Genomic DNA, 23,182 nt, shown 5'->3' on the forward strand with positions numbered 1-23,182 from the left:
AATGTTAGCTATTATTATCATCACTATTATTAGCTTTTTGAGGGTAGGAACTGTATCTTTTTCTTCCTTGTGCTAGCATAACACCCCACAAATATTTATTAAATGAGGTACTTCAAACATATTTGAAATTATGAGAATCCAGATAACATACATCATATGTAAAAATGACCTTTTCTAAGTCTAAGACTTAAATGTACAGCTTATTTTCTTTTGGGATAAAGAAATATGAGTAAGATTTTAAAAATTCATCATAGAAGAAAAAACACAAACCATAAAGAAGAATAGGCTGGTTGACTGACCAACCAAAAAATGGTCAAAGGCTATCAACAAACAGTTCTCAAAAAAGGATTTGCAAACTATTAATCTCATGAAAGACTGCTCCAAAACACTAACGAGAAATGTAAACTGAGACAACCCTGAAAGCTTCACCTTACAATCAGTAAATTGATCAAAATTATGTGGATGGAAATAGTCAATGTTGGAAGGACTATGGGAAGATAGGTACACTAATAACTGTTGGTAAGGCTATGAATTGGTTTAACTATATAAGAAAACACTTTGAAAAAGGTGATCAAAATGTCTATTCCCTTTTAACCCAGAGATTTCATCAGTAGGAATATACCCCCAAAGAGGCCTTGAGAAAAAAGGTCTACCATAAATTAAAATATACCTAGTAGTACTTTTTTGTGATAGGAAAAAAAATGGAAACAAAGTGCTAGACATTGATTGCAAAGTAGTTATACAAATTGTGATACATGAATATAATTGAATATTATTTTTCCAGAGGAAACAATTAATCTGAAGAATTCAGAGAAATATGAGACATGCATGAAATGTTATGAAATAAACAGATATAGGAAAGCAATAAAAAATAATGGCTAAGAAAATGTAAACAAAAAGAAAATTAAGGGTGTAATTATAATAACTACTGTAGGTACCTAAGAAGAGATATAGAAATGCATTTCCCTCCTTTTGTTGGAGAAGTTGGAGCTATGAGTATGCACTACTATATATTGTTTCAAATTAGATTAATTTTTCAGTTAGTTTTGTTTACTTCTTTTTTTCCTTCCTTTCTTTTAACAAAAGAAGGCTCACAGGACAGGGAAGAAGAAAGAATACACTTGGAAAATAATGTGAGAAAAAAAACCCAAAATGTACGAACAAAACTTAAAAAAATAAACTGGCTATGACTCAAAGAAGTAAAGAGAGCCATTTCAATTTTCTTATTTTATTTTTGAGAAATTAATGTTCAAACTGTCCCTCAGTATTTTATTTACAAAAGTGAACAGAATTCTTCTTGCCTGTGATTCATTTATTCCATACAGATTTACTTAATCCTCATTTCTAAAGAAAAAATGATAATACATTTTCCCTAGATTTTTACATGATTCCCTTTTGAAATGATTCCTTTTTTGTTGCTCTGTTTTCTTCACAAATCAAAATGTCTGGCTTATACTTTAATACATTCATCAATCTCTCAAAAAGAGGTGATTATTTTTATATCACTCTAAGAATATCCCATTAAGATGATTCTTCATTATGTAGCATTACAGCAGAAGTTAATTGTGTATCATATTAACTATGGCAACTATTTTTAGGGGAAGAAAGGCAAATCTGATATCATATCTATTCAAATATATGTATATATGAAATACATACTTAATCCTCCTCAAAAATAAGTTACATGTTAAAAACTTTTTTCTAGCTATGATGACAGATACACTTCCTCAGTTTATAAAACACTGGCTTGAAATTCTAAAAAATTTTTTTTCATTACACCTTAATGACATACTATATTATTTTCTAAATAGAGAAATACAATTTGATTTTGGAAAAAAGATAAACTATGAATACTACCCTTTCATTAAATAAACTATTCTCGATAATATAACAAGTTTCTAACAGGAATACAAAATACTGAAACCACATTAACTCAATTGCTCTGTCTCTAAATTATTAGTAGCACTTTAACTCTACAGATAAATTTTTTATAACATTAAGTGACCAAAAAAGAAAACCTAAAATTAAAATATGCTGTCTACCTATGCAAAATATAATGCCCTTTTCTCTTTTAAGTTCAATTGACTTAAAAGTACAAATAATTACAATTCAGCTGTATATGTAACCATCAGCACATACAAACATGCTGCAGAAATCCATATTATATCATTACAGTAAAGAGATGCTAAAAAAAAGCCACATAGCTTATTTTCTACCAGTTCCTTAGCATTCCTTTTGCAATGACAATCAATATATCCTAGACAAGGTTTTTGAAAATCCAAAAAGGAATTTTTGAATTAAGGTGCATCAGAGATATATCTTAATCTTTTAGTTAATTACGTAAGTAGTTTTAATGGATGACTTTAAGAAAAACATTTCGAAGGCACAACCAGGATCTTAGAGAGCGAATGAAAGGAACAGAAAGACTCTGACCCCCATCCCTTCTCTCCTCCTTCCCCTTTCATTTCCCTTTTAACCCCTTTTTTGGTTCCTTTCCCCCTTTCTTGTTCCCTTTCCAACATCTGATAACAGTTACCTTCCTAATATTCCCTTAAATACTCCTAAAAGAATATATTACATTCCACTCAATAATCAGCTGCAAATTGCATTGAAAATAAATGTACCATGAATTAGTAGCTGTCATCTTGGAAAGAGACATGTTACTATATTCTGTATCATCTCTATGGAGCTACACATAGAGGACAAAGAGAGCTTTACAGAATGAGACTGTTATTGAGAATTATAATCCTAATAAAAATGACATCTCTAACCTTTCATTTTCATAGAAATTAAAAACTGACCATAGCTTTCTTATGATTATAGAATGTAATAGGATGGTTCAAACTTAAAGCATCTATATGTAAAAATTCTTTTATAAAATTCAAGGCACTGACAAATCTATGTTAATTATGGATATGAGTTATATGGAATATATAAAGACGTTTCAAAACATGCATGATGTACATACAAATTATTAAAAAAATAAATGAATCTAAAAATGAAATTATTAAATAAATGAATATACTGTCTGCTTCCCTTACAATTTTATAGGGAAATACACATTTTTAATGCCATATTCATTTGTCCTATCAAAAAGCTACATGTTTTTGTCAATACAGGATTTCTGATTTTTTTATAAACATATATATATATGTATAGTACATATAGTAAATACCAAAGTATTTTAAAACACTAGTAAACAAATACCAACTTCTAACATAAGAAAATAATAATTAACCTGCATGAACTGGTGTCAGATTCATTTTCTTCTTCACTAGTTCCATCATCTACTTCTGGTCTATCAAGCCAATGTGCACCTTCACAATCTTCAGTTGTAAACTCAAACGCAGGGACTTCAGAGGTAGATGCCATTGGCCAAGAAGGTGAATTCTGAAAATCTAGTTGGCTGGACCTTCGGTAACCAATTGAAGCCAATGGTAACTGTAGGCTACATGGATCTAAAAACTTTCTATCACCATTTGTTCCGGTTTGTCCTCGATTCCAGAAATCTCCCTGCTGGCTGTCAATGGTAGAATTAGGAGATGATGCCTGATGGCCAAACCATCTCCATCTGATTTTTAAAATCTGCTTCACATCAAACTCTTTACGAGAACCAGACATCCTCAGAAAAAGCAAGTGATCGTCTAGGCAACAGGACAAGAAGCACTGCACATAAAAGAAGATTTGTGCATCCAACCAAGACAAGAAAAGAACATGCTCTGCTGTCTACTGCAAGCAACTCTGGAGGAAAACAAATTTCATTCACACATGAATTGGAATTCACTTTCATAACACTATGTCAGGCTACAAAGAACAAAGGATAATGAAAAAAGAAGAGAAAGAGAGAGAAGGTAGGGCAGTCTCAGTCAGTCAAAGAAAACTCTCCTTAGCCTATATAGAAATAGCCAGAGAATTTTCTATTACTCTCCCTTTCAGTACTGACCATTAGCTTCCACAAACACTGACAGCATTCATTAAAGTCCTTTCAAATGCAGAATACCAGCTCCCTTTCTTAAACCACAGAGACAGAGAGCACAATTCCTATGATGTATCTCAATCTCTACAGCTTACCCTGTTAACTCTTTTATTGCTGACACAGGAAATTTATTTGACAGTAATTTCCTTTACACTGACAAATATCTTATATAAAGACATAGTATTTCCAAATACTTCCAGATAATAAAATTTAAAGCTGGCGGGTACCTTGGAGATCTAGTCTAATGCCTTTACTTTACAGACAAAGAAACTGAGGCCCATAAAGGTTGTGACTTGTTTTTAAAAAATCATCATCATCATCAACAATAACAAGCAGCATTTATTAAGCACAAAATATGTGCCAGGCACCGTGCTAAGCACTGGAGATACCATGGCAAAAACACAATTCTTGTCCTCAAGAAGCTCCCATTCTAACGGAGGAGACAACATGCAAACATTCATGTACATATAAGACATAGAGTGTATACAGGAGGTAACGCAAAGGAAGGCCCTAGCAAAAGGGGTAAAGAATGAGGACTGGGGAATGGGGGAGATGGAACTAGGAAAGGTCTCTCACCAAAGCTGGGATTTGAGTTGCCTTGAAAAAAGCCAGGGGAGGCAGGAAGCGGAGCATCCTAAAGCATGGGACAGCCAATGAAGACACTGAATTAGGAGGTGGAGTGTCATGTACCAAGACTGCTAGAGTCTCTGGATCCTAGGTTAACTCATACTGGAAAGGTATGAAGGAGCTTGGTGGGAAAGGGCTTTAAAAGTCAAACACAGATTATTTTATATCAGGTGGATCAGTGCATAAAGTGCTGGGCCTGAAGTTGGGAAGACTCATCTTCCTGAGTTCAAATCTGGCCTCAGACACTTCCTAGCTGTGTGACCCTGGCAAGTCACTTAACCTTGTTTGCCTCAGTTTCCTCATCTGTAAAATGAGCTGCAGAGGGAAATGGCAAACTACTCTAAGAAAACCCCAAATGGGATCACAGAGAGTTGGATACAACTAAAATGACTGAACAGCAGGTAACAGGGAGCCACTGGAATGTATTGATTGTGTGTGTGTATGTGTGCGTATGACACGTGGTAAGATTTTCACTCATGTGTGAGGTGAGGAGGCCCTGCACCAGGGTGAAGGTAGTATGTGTGAGGGAGGGGGGAGATGGAGATGAATATAAAAGATGCAAAGGTAGAGACAAGACTTGGCAACAGATTAGATATTGACACCAAGTTGTACGCTTAGTTAAGATGGTGGTCTTGATTGTAACATGAAAGTTCTGAACAGAGGAGGGTTTGGAAGGGAAAGGTAATGAATTCTGTTTTGGACATACTGAATTTGAGAGGCCAAAAAGCAGTTGGTGATACAGGACTGGAGCTCAGGAGAAAGAATAGGGCTGGATATATAGATCTGTGAATCACATGCATAGAGATAACTGAATCATGGGAGCTGATGAGATCAACAAATCCTTTAGCAAAAAGGAAGCCATGATGTCCTGAAACAACCTAGTGTATTTTTAAAATAGTTTTATTTCTTAGGAAGTTTCTTCTTATGTGAAAGTAGAAACAACGGAATTCTTATGGGAGAAGGGACTGTTACATCTTCGAATTTATGGCTGTGAAGGACAGGAAAGCCTGAGCATATACAGGTGGGATCCCCCTTCTACTGATCCCTCATTTCATATTTGTTAACCTGGGAATCTTGCCTTCTATTTCACTGCAATAATTGAGGCCATTCACTGAGAGTTCTCTATCCCCTCTTGCTCCCCCACATGACTCAGATGCCTTCCACTACTTTATCTTCTTTCATTCCTCCCTCACCTGAAGAGGTGGCCTTTTTCCTTGCCAAGGCAAAACCCTCTAAATGCATAAATGATCTGCTCCAACAGAATTCCCCTCTAACATCCCTATTCTCTTACTAGTAAATCTTCACTTTCTCTCTATTTATTGGTTGCTTCCCTACTTTCTATAAACATACCCATGTTTCTCCCCCAGTCCTAAAAAAACCTTACTTGATCTGCCCATCTCTACTACCTATCATCCCATGTCTCTCCTCCCTTTTGTGGCTAGACTCCCTGAAAAGTTCATGTATAAGAGGTACCTCCACTTAACTTTGTCCCATAAGACATTGTTTCTACTCCAGCAACTAATTAGCTCCTCCCTATTCATTAGAACAAAGTTCAGAATAGTAATTCCCCTAGTCACTTCCTCTGTCTTTTGAAAGGTGAAATTATTATTAAGCCGAATCAACAATTAATATTTACTTGTCTTTTGGCAGAAAGAGTGCTCTAGTAGATGTCTGGATAACAGAAGTGACCCATCACAATTGGTTCTCCTGACTCCAAGATGATTTATGTGAGTTTATTTTATATCCTGAAATTTTGCTAAGGTTGTAAATTGTTTCAGTTAGTCCTTTTAGTTGATTTTTATAGGTTTCTCTAATAATATGATCATATCATCTGCAAAGAGTGATAATCTTGTTTCTTCATTATTTATTCTTATTCCTTCAATTTCTTTTTCTTGTCTTATTGCTATAGTTAGCATTTCTAATACAATATTCAATAATGATGATGATAATGGACATCCTTGCGCCACCCCTGATCTTACTATAAAGGCTTTTAGTTTATCTCCATTACAGAGAATGCTTGCTCTTGGTTTTAGAGAGCTACTAATTTTTTAAGAAAAGCTCCATTTATTGCTATGCTTTCTCTTGTTTTTTTCATAGAAACGAATGTTGTATCTTGTCTGGTTTTTGTATAATCTTTGTGAAATATTGCTGAAATCTCTTTGCTAGTATTTTATTTAAAATTTTTGCATCAATATACATTATGGAAATTGGCCTATAGTTTTCTTTCCGTTTTTGCTCTCCCTGGTTTAGGTATCAAAACCATATTTGTGTCATAAAAGAAATTTGGTAGGATTCCTTCTTCATCTATTTTTTCAAACAGTTTATATATAAACATTGGAATTAATTGTTCCTTAAATGTTTGGTAGAATTCACTTTTAAATCCATCTGGTCCTAAAATTTTTTCTTAGGAAGCTAATTTATGGCTTATTCAATTTCTTTTTCTAAGATAGGGTTGTTTATTCTATTTCTTCTTCTGTTAATCTGGCCAATTTATATTTTTGTAATATTCATCCATTTCACTTAGACTGTCAGATTTACTGGCGGTTGCTTACTTCATTTTGCATCAGTTTATGTCTTACTATGCTTTTCTGCATCTGTCATGTTATTACTTACAGCTTAGTAAGTACATCTTTCATTGTACTTACATACCACACTTTAACTATTTTCTAATAGAGAGGTATCTACTTTGCTTATAGTTGTCTGCTACTAAACAATATTTTGGCCCCTATATGACCTCCTTGGGATATATGCCTAGCAGTGGACACAGACATTTTTGTCACATTTTTTTTAGTATAATTCCATATTGCTTTCCAGAATGGCTGACTCAGTTCATAGCTCTAACAAAGCATTATTGTGCCCATCTTTCCCCAATGTCTTTGACATTGACTAGTTCCATTCTTTTGTCATCTTTGCCAATCTGCTGAGTATGAGATAAAACCTCAGAGATGTTCTGATTTGCATCTCTCTCATTATTAATGACTTGGAACAAACTTTCATGTGGTTGTTAGTAGTTGTTCTCGTGTGACTGTGATTCTTTTGAGAAGTGATTTTCATATTCTTTGGTTACTTTCCTACTATTGGGTAAATGTTTTTGTTCCTATGTTTTGCTGATAGTTATACATATCACACATACACATGAGACATGCACAAACACATCAGACCCTTACCAGAGATAGTTGAATGAAAGATGTTTTTCCCCAATTGACTATTTCCCCTTTTCACCTATTTTCATTTTTTTCATGCAAAACCTTTTCAATTTCATGAAATAAAAATGGCCTATTTTATCTTTCGTGACCACCTCTATTATATTATTTTTGTTTATGTCTTGTTAAGAACTAACATTCTAGCCATAACTGTGAAAGATGCCTGATTGGTACCCTCCATTTTTAAAAACTGTATGACCTTTAACACTCAGGTCATAGATCCATTTTGAGCTTATTGTGGTCTATGGTGTAAAATTTTTTTATCTAAACCTAATTGCTGTCCAACTGTTTTCCATACTATCATGCTGTGAGAAATGATGGAGATGATTTCTGAAAAAAAGATGGGAAGATTTATATGAACTGATTTAGAGTGAAGTGAGCAGAACCAACAGAACAATGCATACAGTTAAAAGCAATTTCATAAAGATATGAAACTGTGAAAGACTTATTCTGCTCAATACAATGATCCACCAGAACTCCAAAGGACTAATGATGAAAAATATTATCCATCCCCACATACAGAACTGATGGTCACAGTGCAGATTGAAGCATATTTTTTCTTTATATTTTCTTACTCCTCCCCCCCCCCCCGAATATGGCTAATGTGGAAATTTTTTCTAATATTTAAAACTTAATTTTTAGTTTATTCATTTTTTCATTAATGCATGTTCTCAGAGATAAGATGTTTTAACTGAGGATGGGCTTTAGCTATACCCCCCCCAATTTGGTATGTTGTCTACTCATTATTTTTGACATAACTACTGATCTATGATTTGTTTTTTGATCTACTTATTATTCATGATGCCATGAAGTCTCCATTTGGATCTGAACTTTTTGTTTTATGTTTTCTGTACTAATTACTATTTTTGTTATTACACAATAGTGAGTAAAGGATTTGGTTAGTGCTTCTACTTTTCTAGATTTATTTGTAATTCCTCTTTTTGTAAAGATACCATGTGGTACTCCAAAATACATCTATTCTTTTGTGTTTGCATTTAGATGATGCCGTAAGTCTTTCAGCTCTAAATTTTAGAGCTGTTTTTTTTTTCCAATTCAGAATCTCTCAGTTCCTGTAGTGTGCCAGGAGAATAAGGTGAGTATGTTCTGATAATCACTGAGGTCTTAGGTGGGTGGTGCCAAGCTAAGGTGGTACCCCAATCAAAAGGTAACATTTTCAGACTGTCAAACATCTCCTCTACTTTACGTAGACATGGCTGGGCAGAATCAATAATTGCTACTTCTTGTGGGATGAAGAGGAGGGCAGGGATGATTGGACAGTCATTCCAACAGTGGAGATCCCATGACAGGCCCCTGTACAAACCTCTGAGTTAATTTGTTCTCCTCTAGGAGGCACAAAGAGGCTGGTGTTTGTAGGAAGGTGGACACTGAACAAGTACTTTAAGTACTCAAGTTTGCTAGTGTTAATTCATAAAAAATTTATTGTGCTGGGTTTCTGTCTTCTTACTCCTGTGTATTGTCAACAGGCAATCATGTCATAAGACTTATTTGAAAACCAGATTTATTACAAGAGAAATGAACATGCCTGTGGAACTAATAAGTTCACAGATCTTATAGAAGTTTGCATATTTATGACAGTACAAAAAAAGGAGAAAATAGGAAGGGGCATGGCATGGGAAGGGAAAGGTTCAGTAACTCCTCCCAAAGGGGAGGAGCATGGCAATGGCAAAAGCCATATTCTTTTCCCTTAGGAACTGCTAGACTATGAAGATAGGAAGGTCTGCTGATCTGCAAAGGACTCCAGCTGCACAAGCATTTCCCCCAGCCTGACACTAGACTTAATGGTACCTATATTGCCTCCCAAGGATATAGAGACAATCCAGCTTGTAGTACAAACAACAGCTGAGGGGGAGGGGCTTTGTCCTTGACACATTCAGGGCCTCCTGAATGCTCTGGATCCAGTGTTCCTGGAAAAAATGGCAACTAAAAAAACAAGTTGAGGGGACCTCTTAACAGCATCTAACTGTAACTACTCTACCTGGTGCAGAGTCACTTTTGGGGCAAGGGTGGAGCAGTTAGAAGCTAATATGGTTTGGAGAAAGCAATCTTAGTTTTAGGCTTGCTGATCATGTGACCCTCCCTCTCCCCTTTCTATGGTCACAATAAAGTCCTGTTATCATGCCTCATCTTGTTGTAGTAGTGACCCTGCGTTTTTGAAAGTTGTGCTGATGGAATACAAACTCTAACAGATAATATCAAGATGGAAAGGACTGGAGTACATGTCTGGTCACAGGCTATATGATGTCTAAAGACCAATCATGCAATATTAACCCCTCTCTGGATCCCCTTAGCTTCTGGTCTTGCCCTTTGGAACCCAGTCTCAAGAGCTACCAATGCCCTAGAACTCTTACGCTCATCTCTCTCTCTCTCCCTTACTCTTCCACTCCACCAATGGAGATCTGGAAAATTCAACTGTGATCCCAATGACACCCGTATAGGCTGGAAATAGTAGTGAGAGGTAGAAAAGGAGGGTAGAATTTCTGGAAAAACTTGGAGCTATTGGAGACTCAACGTTCTTGAGAAATGGTAAAAGGGAAAAGGCTATAAAATCAAGAACAGCTGAAAAGATCTGGTCTCAGAGACAGACTACCAAGCACCTATATTTTGGAGTAGCTCTGCTCTCCCCAAATAGCTCTCTCACAACACCTGAAAATCTTCAATTAACTTTGTCGTGCTAAATGAAACTTCATCAATGAGAGATTCATTTGGATACATGGATTTCCTTTTTAAAAGTGCTAGTACCTCTGAAAGAATTAAGTGGACAACTCTCCCTCACACCTTGGTATAAATTAATTGCAGTCAATCCTCAACATTCATGTATTTAACTTTTGCATCTTCAAGCATTCCTGTGATTTTATTAGTAACCTCATTTTCACTTTTGCATTGGCATCTGCACACATTTGCATGGCTATGTGCGGCAGAAAGAAAAATGAGCACAAGTTTGTGAAGTAGCTGGTGTCCTACTAGGCTCTTCACTAGTCTTATTCAACCTACCCTTGTGAAGGGTACCACTGTGTATCCATGGAATATTTTCATTGCCTTTAAAACTCAACTTTTATAATTATGCCCCCAAAGCACAGTGCAAGTCCTTTGGGCTCTAAGTCCAAGTGTGCAAAGTCAGTGATGTGGCTTGGTGAGAAAACAAGTGTTAAATAAACTTCATGCCTGATTGCCTGCAGTGGGTGTCAGGCTGTGAGTCTGGTGTTAATGAATCAATGATTTGTTATATCTGCAAAAAGGAGGAGAGTATTTATGGTACTATAGACTTCATGTATTATGAAAAGTGGATATTGTCTGAAACCAATGTTTTTTTAATTGAAATATTACCACAAAAGGTCACAAAATTCTAGGCAATTGCTAGTGAGAAAGAATGTTTTTCATGTCATCAATTTTAGTTCGTGTACTGCATTAAAATTATTATTTCACAGTTACAGTGCTAAGAAAAGTGCATGTTATCAGAATTAATGTTTTGTTATAAAGAATTGTATTCAAAAAGTGTATTTTCAGCAATCTCTAGTGAAAGATGAATTTTTGGAAGTCACAGGAATCTAACCCCCTATTTCCCATAGTTTCAATATATTAACATTTGCATTTTTTCACTTTTGTGCCATTTTTGAGAAACGTTACCCCAGAAGTTGTTGAAGATTAACTGTAGACTTTTCTACCTAAAACCTAGCTGAGGAAATAGGAGTCTTTGGAGAACTGAACACTTTCAGGAAAAGGAAAGGACTGAGTGAGGCAGCTGTGATGCAGTGGACAGATGATAGGCCCAGAGTCAGGAAGACCTGGATTCTCATCTGGCTTCAGACACTTACTAGCTGTGTGACCCTGGGCAAGTCACTTAACCCCTATCAGCCTCAGTTTCCTCAATTGTAAAATGAGAGTAACAATAGTACCTACATCCCAGGATTACTGTGAGAATTAAATAAGATATTTGTAATGCTTTACTACAATACCTATTACATAAATGCTTAAGAAAAGCTTGTCTTCTTCCTTCCTTGTGACGACGCGATTAGAGCAGCACAAAGTTAATAGCTAACATCGATATAGGGCTAAAAAGCACTTTTACATTCATCAACTTATTCAACCTTCCCTATAATAATTTTGGGTAGGTAGTACAAGTATTGGGCAGCTAGGTGGCACAGTGGATAGAGTGCCAGTCCTAAAGTCAGAAAGATTAGTCTTCATGAATTCAAATCCAGCCTCAGACATTTATTAGCTGTGTGACCCTGGCAAGTCACTGACTAGAAGGGTAAGGGATGGCCAGGGGGACCAGAACAAGATACAATTATAACACAATAATTTTATACCTTACAATTTTAGGGAGATGAAAACAATGTAGACATAGGAGGTGGTAGTTGCTGTCAAGATATTAAGAGATACCCTGTTTTCCAGAGCTAAGGCCCAGAAAGCAGGTTGTACCCTGAGCTTGGCATATCAACAATCCTTTGCACTCACACTCTGGATGACCTCAGCCACAGCAAAATCCCAAAATTGTTTCTAGTCATGAAACCCTGCTATGAATCAAACTTGTCACATTATTACTGTTACCCCTCATAGTCAGGGCTAGAGCTCACTGCATAGCCATAGGGATAAGTACTGAGGTCTCCCTACATTGCCTGGGGCCACCATACCCCACTAGGGATGGGGCTCCTGCACATGGTCCCTGCTTACAAGCTGTTTTCCTTACTTTGAAATTAAACTTCTATTTGATTCCTGACTCCTCTGTCTCTAGCCTGCTTTGTGGGGCTCCAGCCACCCACAGGTTAGAGGCCAGTTCTAGTCCAATTGACATTGCTAATATTATCTCAGCAGACATTTTTAGAATGATAGTACTGTTCATGATTTTTTCCCCATATTTTAAAGTACTTCTCTGTTACACTATCTTGAAAGTTAAGCTGCAAGTCTCTTTAACTTATATATCAGGTGCTATGCTAAGGCAAAAATAGTCCCTGCCCTCCAGAAGCTTATGATCTAATAGGGGAGACAATACGTAAACAACCACATATATGTATATATAAGATATATACAGAGAAAATGGAAGGAAAATATGAGAGGGGAAGGTATTAGCAGCTGGGAGGACTAGGAAAGGCCTTCTGGAATAAGTAGGATCTGAGCTGAATTAGGAAGGAAACCAGAGAAATCAAAAGGGGAGGTGACGGGACAGAGTATTTTAGGCAGGGACAACTAAAGACAGTTATAGTCCAAAGGTGCAGCGTAGGGAGATGGAGAGCTATATTCAAAGAACTAAAACGAATTAGGCCAGTGCTGCTGGAATGTAAAGTTGTGGGGGAGAGTAAAGTATGATAAGACTAGAAAGGTAGGAATGGGCAGAGTTATAAAGAGATTTAAATGCCAAAGGAGTTTATATTTGATCTTTGAAGTACTGGAGACCCACACTAGCTCCCTCAGCAGGAGAGTAACAGAATTAGATACACCCTTAGCAGCTGAGTGCAGGATGGACCAGAATGAGCAAAGATGGGAAGCCAGGAGACCAGTTAGAAGGCCACCATGAAAATTCAGTCACAAGTGGTGATAGGGGCCTGAAGGAGCAGTGATTATTGAGTGTAGAGAAAGGAGAGGTGAGATAAATCTTGTGAAGGTAACAATAATGACAAGATATGGTGACAGATTGGATGTCTATGGGATGAACAAGAGGGGAAAGTCTGGAATGACACTGAGGTTGAAAGCCTGGGCGACTACGAAGATAATAGTGCCCTTGACAGTAATAAGGAACTTGAGAAGATGCAGGGTTTTTAGGAAAAGATAAGTTGTTTTAGACAAATTGAGTTTGAGATGCCTATCATACATTTCCAGGCATGTTGTTACATGTAACTAAATTTGTGGGATTGGAGCTCAGGAGAAAGACTAGGGCTATGTAAATACATACTGGGAATCTTCTGCACAGTGATTGTAAATGAACTCATAAGAGCTGATAGGATCTCAAAGTGATAGTTTAGAGATAAAAAAATTCAGGGTCCAGGACAGAGTATTGAGGGAATGAATACCCAGTTAGCAGGCCCAACATGGATGAAGATCCAACAAAGGAGACTGAGAAGGAGCAGCTAGACACATAGGAGGAGAACCAGGAGAGAATAGTGCCATGAAAACCCAGAGCAAAGAATATTGAGGAATTGATCAATGGCACCAAATGCTGTATTCAATTAGAATGAGAACTGACAAAAGGTCATTAGATTTGGTAATTAAGTAGTTTCAGTTGAATGATGGGACCGGAAGGCAGACAGCAAAGGGTCTAAAAGTGAGAGGAGAGAAAATGGTGGTACCAGGTGTGAATGGCTTTCTTCAGGAATTCAGTTACAAAGAGAAGAGATATATGATGATAGCTAATGGCGATATTAGGTTCTAATGAGGGTATTTAAGGATGGGGGAGACATAAATCTGCTTATAGGGAGCAATGAATAAGCCATAAGGGAGAGATTGAAAATAAAAAAGAAAGAAAGTGAGAACAATGTTGGGTGCAATCTGCTGGGGAAGCAGATGATGACAGAACCGAACATGCGTGTGGAGAGACTGACTATGGTAAGGAAAAGGGCCACCTACCTCTTCATCTGAGATAGAAATGAAGACAGTAGGAGATATCTGAATGGTGCAAGATGAGGAGTGGAGGAGGGAAAGTTCTTGGCCAATGTCCTCAATTTTTCCAGTGAAATATGAGTCAAGATACTCAGCTGGAGGTAGGGATAGGATGAGAGGCTTAAGGAGAAATGAGGTATGGAACAGCCATTGTAGGGAGTGGGAAAGCAAGTCAGTTAGGAAGGAAAAGAATTTTTGCCTTGTAGTGAGGGCTACTTTGAAATTAGATAGAAAATTTGTAGTAAAGCCAAACTGCATAGTTTTGCAATGTACTCCAGGTCCAGTACGTAGTACATGAATAGAAGTGAAGGAAGCAGATAGTGGGCATAATCCAGCTTTGGAAATTTGCAAGTTGTAATCAATGACAAGATGAAGGGGAAAGGGATTCGAGTATAGAAAATAGTGTAGAGTTATTAAGAGTCTGAGATAGGGAAAGGATAGGATAGTACAGGACGCATTGCCTGGGAAAGAAGTGAATGGAAAAGAAAATTGAAGTCGTATTGAGGATGAAGAATAGGGTTAGTGATCATAAAACACTGGGAAAGATGAAATGATAAAAAACTACAATCAGGGAAAGGAGTTCTGGAGTTCAAGAACATGAAAGTGGAACACTTGTTAGTGATAGCAGGATCATGTTGTAGCTGAGATAAAGTGAAAGATTTAGAACCTGGGATAATGCAAATTGAGTAGATTGAGGAACATGGAAGTTAGGGTATTTAAGAAGTATCAAATATGTAAGTTGAAATCCCCTAGTATGAGGGCATGAAATAAGAGGAAAAGACTCTGAGTCAGATCCTGAATTTTTGAGGAGAGAAGAATGTCCTGGAGACTGATAGTCACAAGGATCTGAATGTCCTGGGTCAAAGGAGGAGAGATTGCTTAGTGAATCAGAGAACCTGAAAGTGGCAATGGGGAGGAAGGAGTATTTCACTCCCCCACCAAAGTCAGGGAGTTTGAGGAAAACAGTAGCCAGTACTGGAAAGACTGGAGAGGGAAGATGATGAAGAGATGTACAGAGGATGGAATAAATATGAAGAAAGGATAAAGTTTAAGATAAAAGGAATTTTGTTCATTATAGAGCAGGCATTCCAGAGATTACAGTGGAATGAGTAGATGGAAAAGGACTGGGACTTTGGAAAGGTAGGGAAGAGGTGGACAGACCTCAGGGCCCTGTCTGAAGCTATATTTGAATTCAGGTCTTCCTGACTTCAGGTCCAGCATTTTATCCCAAGCCACCTCCCTGCTTCTTGTGATGGAATACTATTGTGCTATAAGAAATGATGAAGGGAGAGGGTTTCAGAAAATCATGGCAAGACCTCTGTGAACTGATGCAAAATGAAGTGAGAATTGTGCACAGTAACACCATGTTGTAACGATGATCAACTGTGAAAGTTGGCTATTCTGATAAATGCAACAATCCAAGTCAAGTTCAAAGGACTCATGATGAAAAAATGCTATCTACTTCTAGAGAGAGAACTGATGAACTGTGAAAGCAAACTGAAGTTCATTCAAATTTTCTTTATTTTGTTTGCTTTTTTGCAATATGGCTAATATAGAAACATTTTCTATCATTTCACATGTATAATTGATACATTGTTTGCCTTCTCAGTGGGTGAGGAAGGAGTGAGGGAGAGAGAGAATCTAGACTGAAAATTATAAAAGAATGTTTAAAAATAATTAACTTAAATAAAAAAACTACAAAATTAATAAAATATCTGGGGTGGATGTACCAAGACATATTTTAGGTATATAAGTACAACTATAAAATGTTCTTTACAGAAATAAAGCCAAGTAATTGGAGATAATTAAGGATCATGGTTGGTCTAAGAGATACAATAAAAATGACATTATTACCTAACTTAATTTACAGACTTAGTGCTGCAACAATCAAATTACAGAGAGGACACTTTATAGTACTAGATAAAATAATAATGAAACTCATTTGAAGGAACAAAAGCCTAAAATCTCAAGGGAAATAATGAGGAAAAAGTATAAAGAAGGTATAGTATTATCAGACCTGAAACTATCATTTAAAGTAAATACATATATGTGTTTATATACAATTTATTTGCTACTGATTAAAAAGATGAAAAATAGATTAAGCATGCTAGATGAACAAGATTGATTGAAAACAGACTAGTACTTAATGAACCCAAGAACACAAATGACTAAAGCATGATTCCTTATTTGAAAAGAGCTGAATGGAAAACTTAGGAAGCAGTTTGTAGAATGCTCTTTTAGACCAGAATCTTATAACATATGCCACAATAAGCTTCAAATAGATATTCAACTTGAAAATACAAGTTCATGGGGCAGCTAGGTGGCACAGTGATTAGAGCACTGGCCCTGGAGTCAGAAGTACCTGAGTTCAAATCCAGCCTCAGACACTTGATACATTTACTAGCTATGTGACCTTGGGCAAGTCACTTAACCCCAATTGCCCTGCCTTCCCCCCTGCAAAAAAAAAAAAAAGAAAATACAAGTTCACATGATGTAAAAAATTTTAAGAAGTACATTTCAGAAATATGGCTGGAGAAGAGAGAGATCATAAAATATAAAACAATTTTTATTACAAATAGTTTAAAAAGTTTTTATGTGAACAAAATCAATGCAACTGGAATAAAGGGGAAAAGTAATGGTGATGAAAAAATCTTCGCATCAAATATTACTGACAAAAATCTGATACCAAGGACATATAGGAAATTGACATAAATATGCAATACCAAGAGCCAGTCCCCAGTAAGTGGTCAAAGAACAGGAACAGTTTTCAAAAGAACAGCAAACACTCACATGAAATCATGTTATAAATAACTTAATAGTAAGAAATCAAAAATAAAAGCAATTCTGACGTTTACCTCACACCCATCAAGTTGGCAAAAGTAACAAAAAATTGAAATAATCAATATTAGAGCAGCAGACACATTATCAGGGCAGAATGTTGCATATATTGGCATCATAGTCAGTTTGTGGTTGTTAGTTTTGCTTAACTCTTTTTCTTTATTATAAAGAAGGATTCAGTGAGGAGGGGGTAAAGCAGGTAATGCCCCCAAATGACTATGATTTATGAACAGAAGGTAGCAATACTACTTTGAAAAAAAAATGGTGATAATCAGAGTCAAATGCGTTTTCTCATTTTTTTCTCATTACCTTGTTTTATAGCTAGAGCTTAAAGCTAGTTTAATTGTACTAGTGTTCTTATGGAAAGAGCAGGCTCTATTCAAATACTTGAGGGCATTCCAAGATATTTTCTGGTACAACTATCCATCTTTTAATACTAATCACTATTCTTTCAGTGATGAATCACAGAATACCATGATCTTTGAAAAATTAAAATTGTGGTTCATACAAAGGGTGATGGAGAAATATGCTGGTGATTGTAAATAGGCCATTGTATATTGCCAGCAATGACTCATACAAAAAGGCATAAAAGATTTCCTGGAGATGAATGACTTGAAAAGAAGATGGGCTAATCATATAGCAAGATCAAGGGATAAGAGATTAGACAGTTCAAATGCTATACTGGTATTCATATATTGTCCAAAGACCCTAGAAGACCTCCAAGTATCTGGTGGATTTCCCACCTCTTTCTCCTTATGAAAAATGTATGTGAGGATAGACATGGAAACTACACAAGATAAAAAAGAGTGGATGGGTTGTCATGTGTGCTATTGAAAGGGACACCTAAATCAATAAGATCACAGATCCACTGAATTATCTTCTCATCTTTATCCTTTATTCTAACTGTGCATCAATTTTGACTTTTGTTCTACCGAAATTCTAGAATAACTCCCAAACACAGTCATTTGCATTCAAGATAAAGTCAATCTCAACATAATATTTGGTGCTTTTCATGTCTGATACCTCTTAACTTTTAAAGGAAGTATATATACATCATAAATAGGAGTCAGGCTTTCGAGTAGTGCCAAAAGAACTTTAGCCTATAATTTCTTAATTCTGAATATGTTTTATACCCTAATCCCCTGTGCCCACCTTTACATTAAAGTCATTGAGTAAAGTTTTGATTGACTTAGTTTGGAGGGCTTTGTGAAGTCATTTATAGAATTTTTCTATTTCTTCCTTCTCTACCACATAGGGTTGCCCGTAAACTGGACTCATCTACATGGTGGTCTCCTTGCTTATGCTCATCACGAACACTACAGAGCAAGATGACCAATTACTTGTTTCTTTTTGCCTTTGGGTATGTGATGAAACAAATTCTGCCACCTGCTTTATTTATATCCCTAAGGAGAACTAAGCGCAACCTTTGGTTTTATTTATAGCAAGAATGGCAACATACATACATATAATATAAAGTACAATGTAACAGGGGCAAAGGAGAAATCCAGACAAAGTGCTCGGGAGAAAAGATCATTTTCAGCCTGAGGCAGGGTTAGAGAGAAGAGAGATCAGAAAGAATTTTTTGGATATATGTCCCCTGAATGAGAACTTAAACGAAGAAAACAATTTCAATAGGCAAAGATGAAGAAAAAGCACATCCCAGACAGTGCGTACAGCCTGCATGAATGTTTATAGGCAAAAGGGTAGAAAATAGAAAGGTAAAAGTAGTCTAGTCTTTCTAGAACTGGAATGTATATTGAATAAAAGTACATAATATAAAAGGACCCACATGTACAAAGATATCTATAGCAGCTCTTTCTGTGGTGGTCAAGAATCAGAAATTGAGGAGCTGCCCAACTGGAAAGTGGCTGAACAAGTTGTGGTATATGAATGCAATGGAATACTTTTGTTCCATAAGAAATGATGGGCAGGTGGACTTCAGAGAAATCTGAAAAGTCTTACATGAACTGATGCTGAGTGGAGTAGAACCAGAAGGACGCGGTACGTATTAACAGCAACATTGTGCAATGACCAACTGATAGACTTATCTCTTCTCAGCAATGCAAGGATCTAAAACAACTCCAAAAGACTCATGATGGAAAATGCTATCCTCATCCAGAGAAAGATCTATGCAGTCTGAATGCAGATCAATGCATACTATTTTCTCTATTTTTTTGTTTTGTTTTGGTGTCTTCTTTCTCAAGGGTTTTTCCCTTTGGTTCTAATTCTTCTTTACAATGTGACTAATGTGGAAATGTTTAATATGAATGTATATGTATAGCCTTTATCAGATTGTATGCCATCTTGGGGAGGCGAGAGGCAAGGGAGAGAAAATTTAAAACTTAAAATCTTATAGAAGTGAATGTTGAAAACTAAAAATAAATTTTTAAAGATTAAAATCTCCTAACTTTGGGGAAACCAGTGTATAACATGAAATAAGGCTGAAATGGAAAGCTGAAGCTAACATACGAAAGGTCTTATATACCAGGTTAAAGAATGTATATTTTGACTTATAGACAGTAAGACACCACTGAAGATTTTAAAGTAAGGAGCCAACATAGTCAGATTTGTACAAAAAGTGGGAATATTATTTTGGTAGATGTGTGAAGTATAGATCAGAAAAAGGAAAGACAAGGAAACCAGTTAACAGTTACTTAATAGACTGGGAGAGAACCAAGAAAGGCTTGAACTAGGGTAGTAGCAGTGAGTGGAAAGGAAATGAATTAAAGATATATTGTAGAGTGGTAATACTTGAAAACTCTTAGTCTCAAATTCCTTATTTGTAAAATTATAGGGTCATACTAAATTATCTATAAAATGCCTCTTAGTTCTATAATTCTAGGAGTCTATATTCATCACAATCTTCTGGATCAAGGGTGGGGAACACGCAGCCTCGGGGGTACATGTAGTCCTCTAGGTCCTCAAATGTGGCCCTTTGATTGAATCCAAACTTCACAGAACAAATCCCCTTAATAAAAGGATTTGTTCTATAAAACTTGGACTCAGTCAAAAGGCCTCATCCAAGGACCTAGAAGGCAACACGTGGCTTCAAGGCTGCAGGTTCCCCACCCTTGTTCTAGATGATAAGGAGCAAAGGTGTGTTATCTTCATCTTAATCAAAGTATCCTTCACAAGATCTATCTAGGAACCATGCCTAAATACTAGGAAATGATAATTATTTGTGGAATTAATTATATCTTCTATTTCCACTGTTTAGAGATTAAATGTTTGCAAAAATTGTTCTATTTTTGCTCAGTGATCTAAAGTCATATTATGAAATACATTCCTTGATACATACAAAACTAAGCAATTTAAAAATTTATGGAAATTGGCCTACTATATATTCTTTGTAATAATAATGAAATCTAAGTAATAATTTTTGGTGATAAAGTACTTTACCTATATTATCTTATTTGATCTTCAACTCTGTAAGGAATTTAGAATATCACCATGGGGCCAGACTGCTGAACAGAATTCTCATTACAGGTAGAAAGATATTAACATTTAGCAAATAATTTAAGGGGTAAATATTTCCCAGTTAATTGTTTCCCTTTTAATTTTAGCTGTATTGGGTTTGTGAAAATAGCTTTTAATTTTCTGTAATCAAAATTATCCAATTTATCTTCTATGACTATATTCCTTGTTTGGTCATGAGCTTTTCTTCTATGTATAGATCTGATAGGTAATTTTTCAATATTTCATTAATTTGTTTATGTAGTGACCTTTTATATCTAGGTCACATTTATACTTGGAGTTTACCTTGGTAACAGTATGAGGTGTTCTAATTCTAATTTCATCCATACTGTTGTCCAATTTCTCCAGCAGTTATTGTTAAATAATGAGTCCTTATTCTAGTAGCTGATTTGTGTTCAGTGAATACTAGGTTCATTTGCTTCTGTATGTTGTGTATATAATTTGTCCCACTGATTAATCTATTTTTTTTAACAAGTATCAAATTGCTTTGAGAATTACTGCTTTGTATTGGTTTAATATCTGGCACTGAGAGTTCCCCTTCATTTCCACTTCTTTTCATTATTTTCTTTGAGATACTAGATCTTTTTTGCCCCCCATATGAATTTTTTTATTGTTTTTTCTAGTTCTGTGAAGAAATCCTTTAATTGGTATGACATTGCATAAATATGTTTAGGCAGCATTGCTATTTTTATTAAATTGACTTGTCCTACTCATGAGCAATTAATGTTTTTTCAATTATTTCCATAAACAATGGTTCGTAGTTATATTCATATAATTCTCATGTTTATCTTGATAAGTAGATTCCAAAGAATTTTATATAATCTGTAGTTATTTTAAATGGAATTTCTCTTTCTAGCTCTTTCTGTTGGGGTTTTATTGCTATTATATAGAAATGTTAATGATTTGTATGGATTTAGTACACACCCTACAAGTTTTTGTTTTAATTAATTTTTATCGAATTTAGGGTTAAATATGCCATCTGCAAAAGTAATAATTTTGCTTATCTATGTTTATTCTCTCCACTTATTTTCATATCTTATTGCTAGAGCCAGCATTTCTTTATTTTAAAAAAATATTTTGTTTTAATCAACCAAGATCCTCCTCACCCTCCACCAAATGAGAACACAAAACCAAAACCCATTACAAACATGTATGTTGTTGTTTCACTTGTGTCTGACTCTTTGTGACCCCATCTGGGGTTTTCTTGGCAAGAGTATTTGAGTTGTTCACCATTTCCTTCTGAGGCACACAGGGTTAAGTAATTTGCCCAGGGTCGCACAGCTAGTTAGGTGTCTGAAGCTAGATTTGAACTCATGAAGATGGGTCTTTCTGATTCCAAGCCCAGTGTTCTATCCACTGCGCCACCTAGCCTCCCAAGACAAACATGTATAGTCAGTCAAAATAAATTTCTACACTAGCCACATCCAAAACTATTTTTTATCTCATCTGGCATCCCAAGTCTTTCACTCTAACATAAGGTGGGTAGCACATTCCATCTTTAGTCCTCTGGTCATTATGCTGATAAAAGTTCAATACAATAATATTCCATCATATTTATATATCATAGCTTGTTCATCTATTCCCAATTTATAGGCATTCTCCTCAAGATTCCCATTCTTTGCCACCTCAAAGATCTGTTTTCGTGGATCCTCATTTTGCTTAGGACTAATCCCTCCCTTAATCTATCCTCCCTTAAGTTCCCCTTCCTTCCTCTCTTTTCCTTATTTCCCTGAGTGAAATGTATGTATTTTCTGTGTCCTTCTTTTGACCAATTCAGTTGAGTGCAGTTCAAGTGTCAGCTGCTACCTCTTTCCTTCTTCCTTGTTTATTCAGATGTTCATTTGTACACCCTGATTATGTCAGATTTTCCCTAACCTTCCTCTCCCAAATTTTCCCCTCTACCCCCACAGTATTCCTCTTCCTCTTTCTTTCTTTTCATAAGATTGTGCAGTCAGACCAATGATTCTTACATATTTTTTCTCCTTGATCATTAGCGATATTGATCTATAGTTTTCTTTTTCTGCTTTAGTTATCCCTGATTTATGTATCAAGACCGTATTTGTATCAGAGAAGTAAATTGGTAGGGTCCCCTCTTTAAGTATTTTTGCAACAGTTTATGTAATATTGAAAGTAATTGTTCTTTGAATGCTTGATATAATTCCTTTCTGAATAATACATCTGGTTCTCAATTTTTTTTTCCTTTGGAAGTTCATTTTATAATTCACTCATTTTTTCCTATGAAAATGAGTTGTTTAAATTTTCTATTTCTTGTTCTGTTAATCTGGGTATTTTGTATTTTTGTAATATTCATTTATTTCATTTAAATTGTCTGTTTTATTGGCACATATCTGGGCAAAAGTTTCTGATAAAACCTTTATTTCTTCTTCATTCGTTATGATTTCTTTTTCATTTTGGATACTAGTCATTTGGTTTTTCTTTTCCTTTGATATTT

At 35.8% G+C, this 23,182-nt stretch overlaps 1 protein-coding gene across 2 annotated transcripts in view; it reads right to left on the minus strand.

Annotated features, from left to right (window-relative positions):
* The window catches only part of KLHL5 (kelch like family member 5), a 127,087-nt gene that overhangs the window by 85,316 nt on the left and 18,589 nt on the right, over positions 1–23,182 (minus strand). The window contains exon 1 of one of the 2 annotated variants that reach the window (XM_036765513.1): positions 3,239–3,641. The exons of the other annotated variant lie outside the window; for it this stretch is intronic. Coding sequence (XP_036621408.1) covers positions 3,239–3,621 — 383 coding nt within the window. The 5' untranslated portion in view covers positions 3,622–3,641. Of the gene's footprint in view, positions 1–3,238; positions 3,642–23,182 lie in introns of those variants that run through there. 2 annotated transcript variants of the gene reach the window in all.

This window comes from Trichosurus vulpecula, chromosome 6, assembly GCF_011100635.1.
Source record: "Trichosurus vulpecula isolate mTriVul1 chromosome 6, mTriVul1.pri, whole genome shotgun sequence".
In the NCBI taxonomy this organism is placed as follows: Eukaryota; Metazoa; Chordata; class Mammalia; order Diprotodontia; family Phalangeridae; genus Trichosurus; species Trichosurus vulpecula.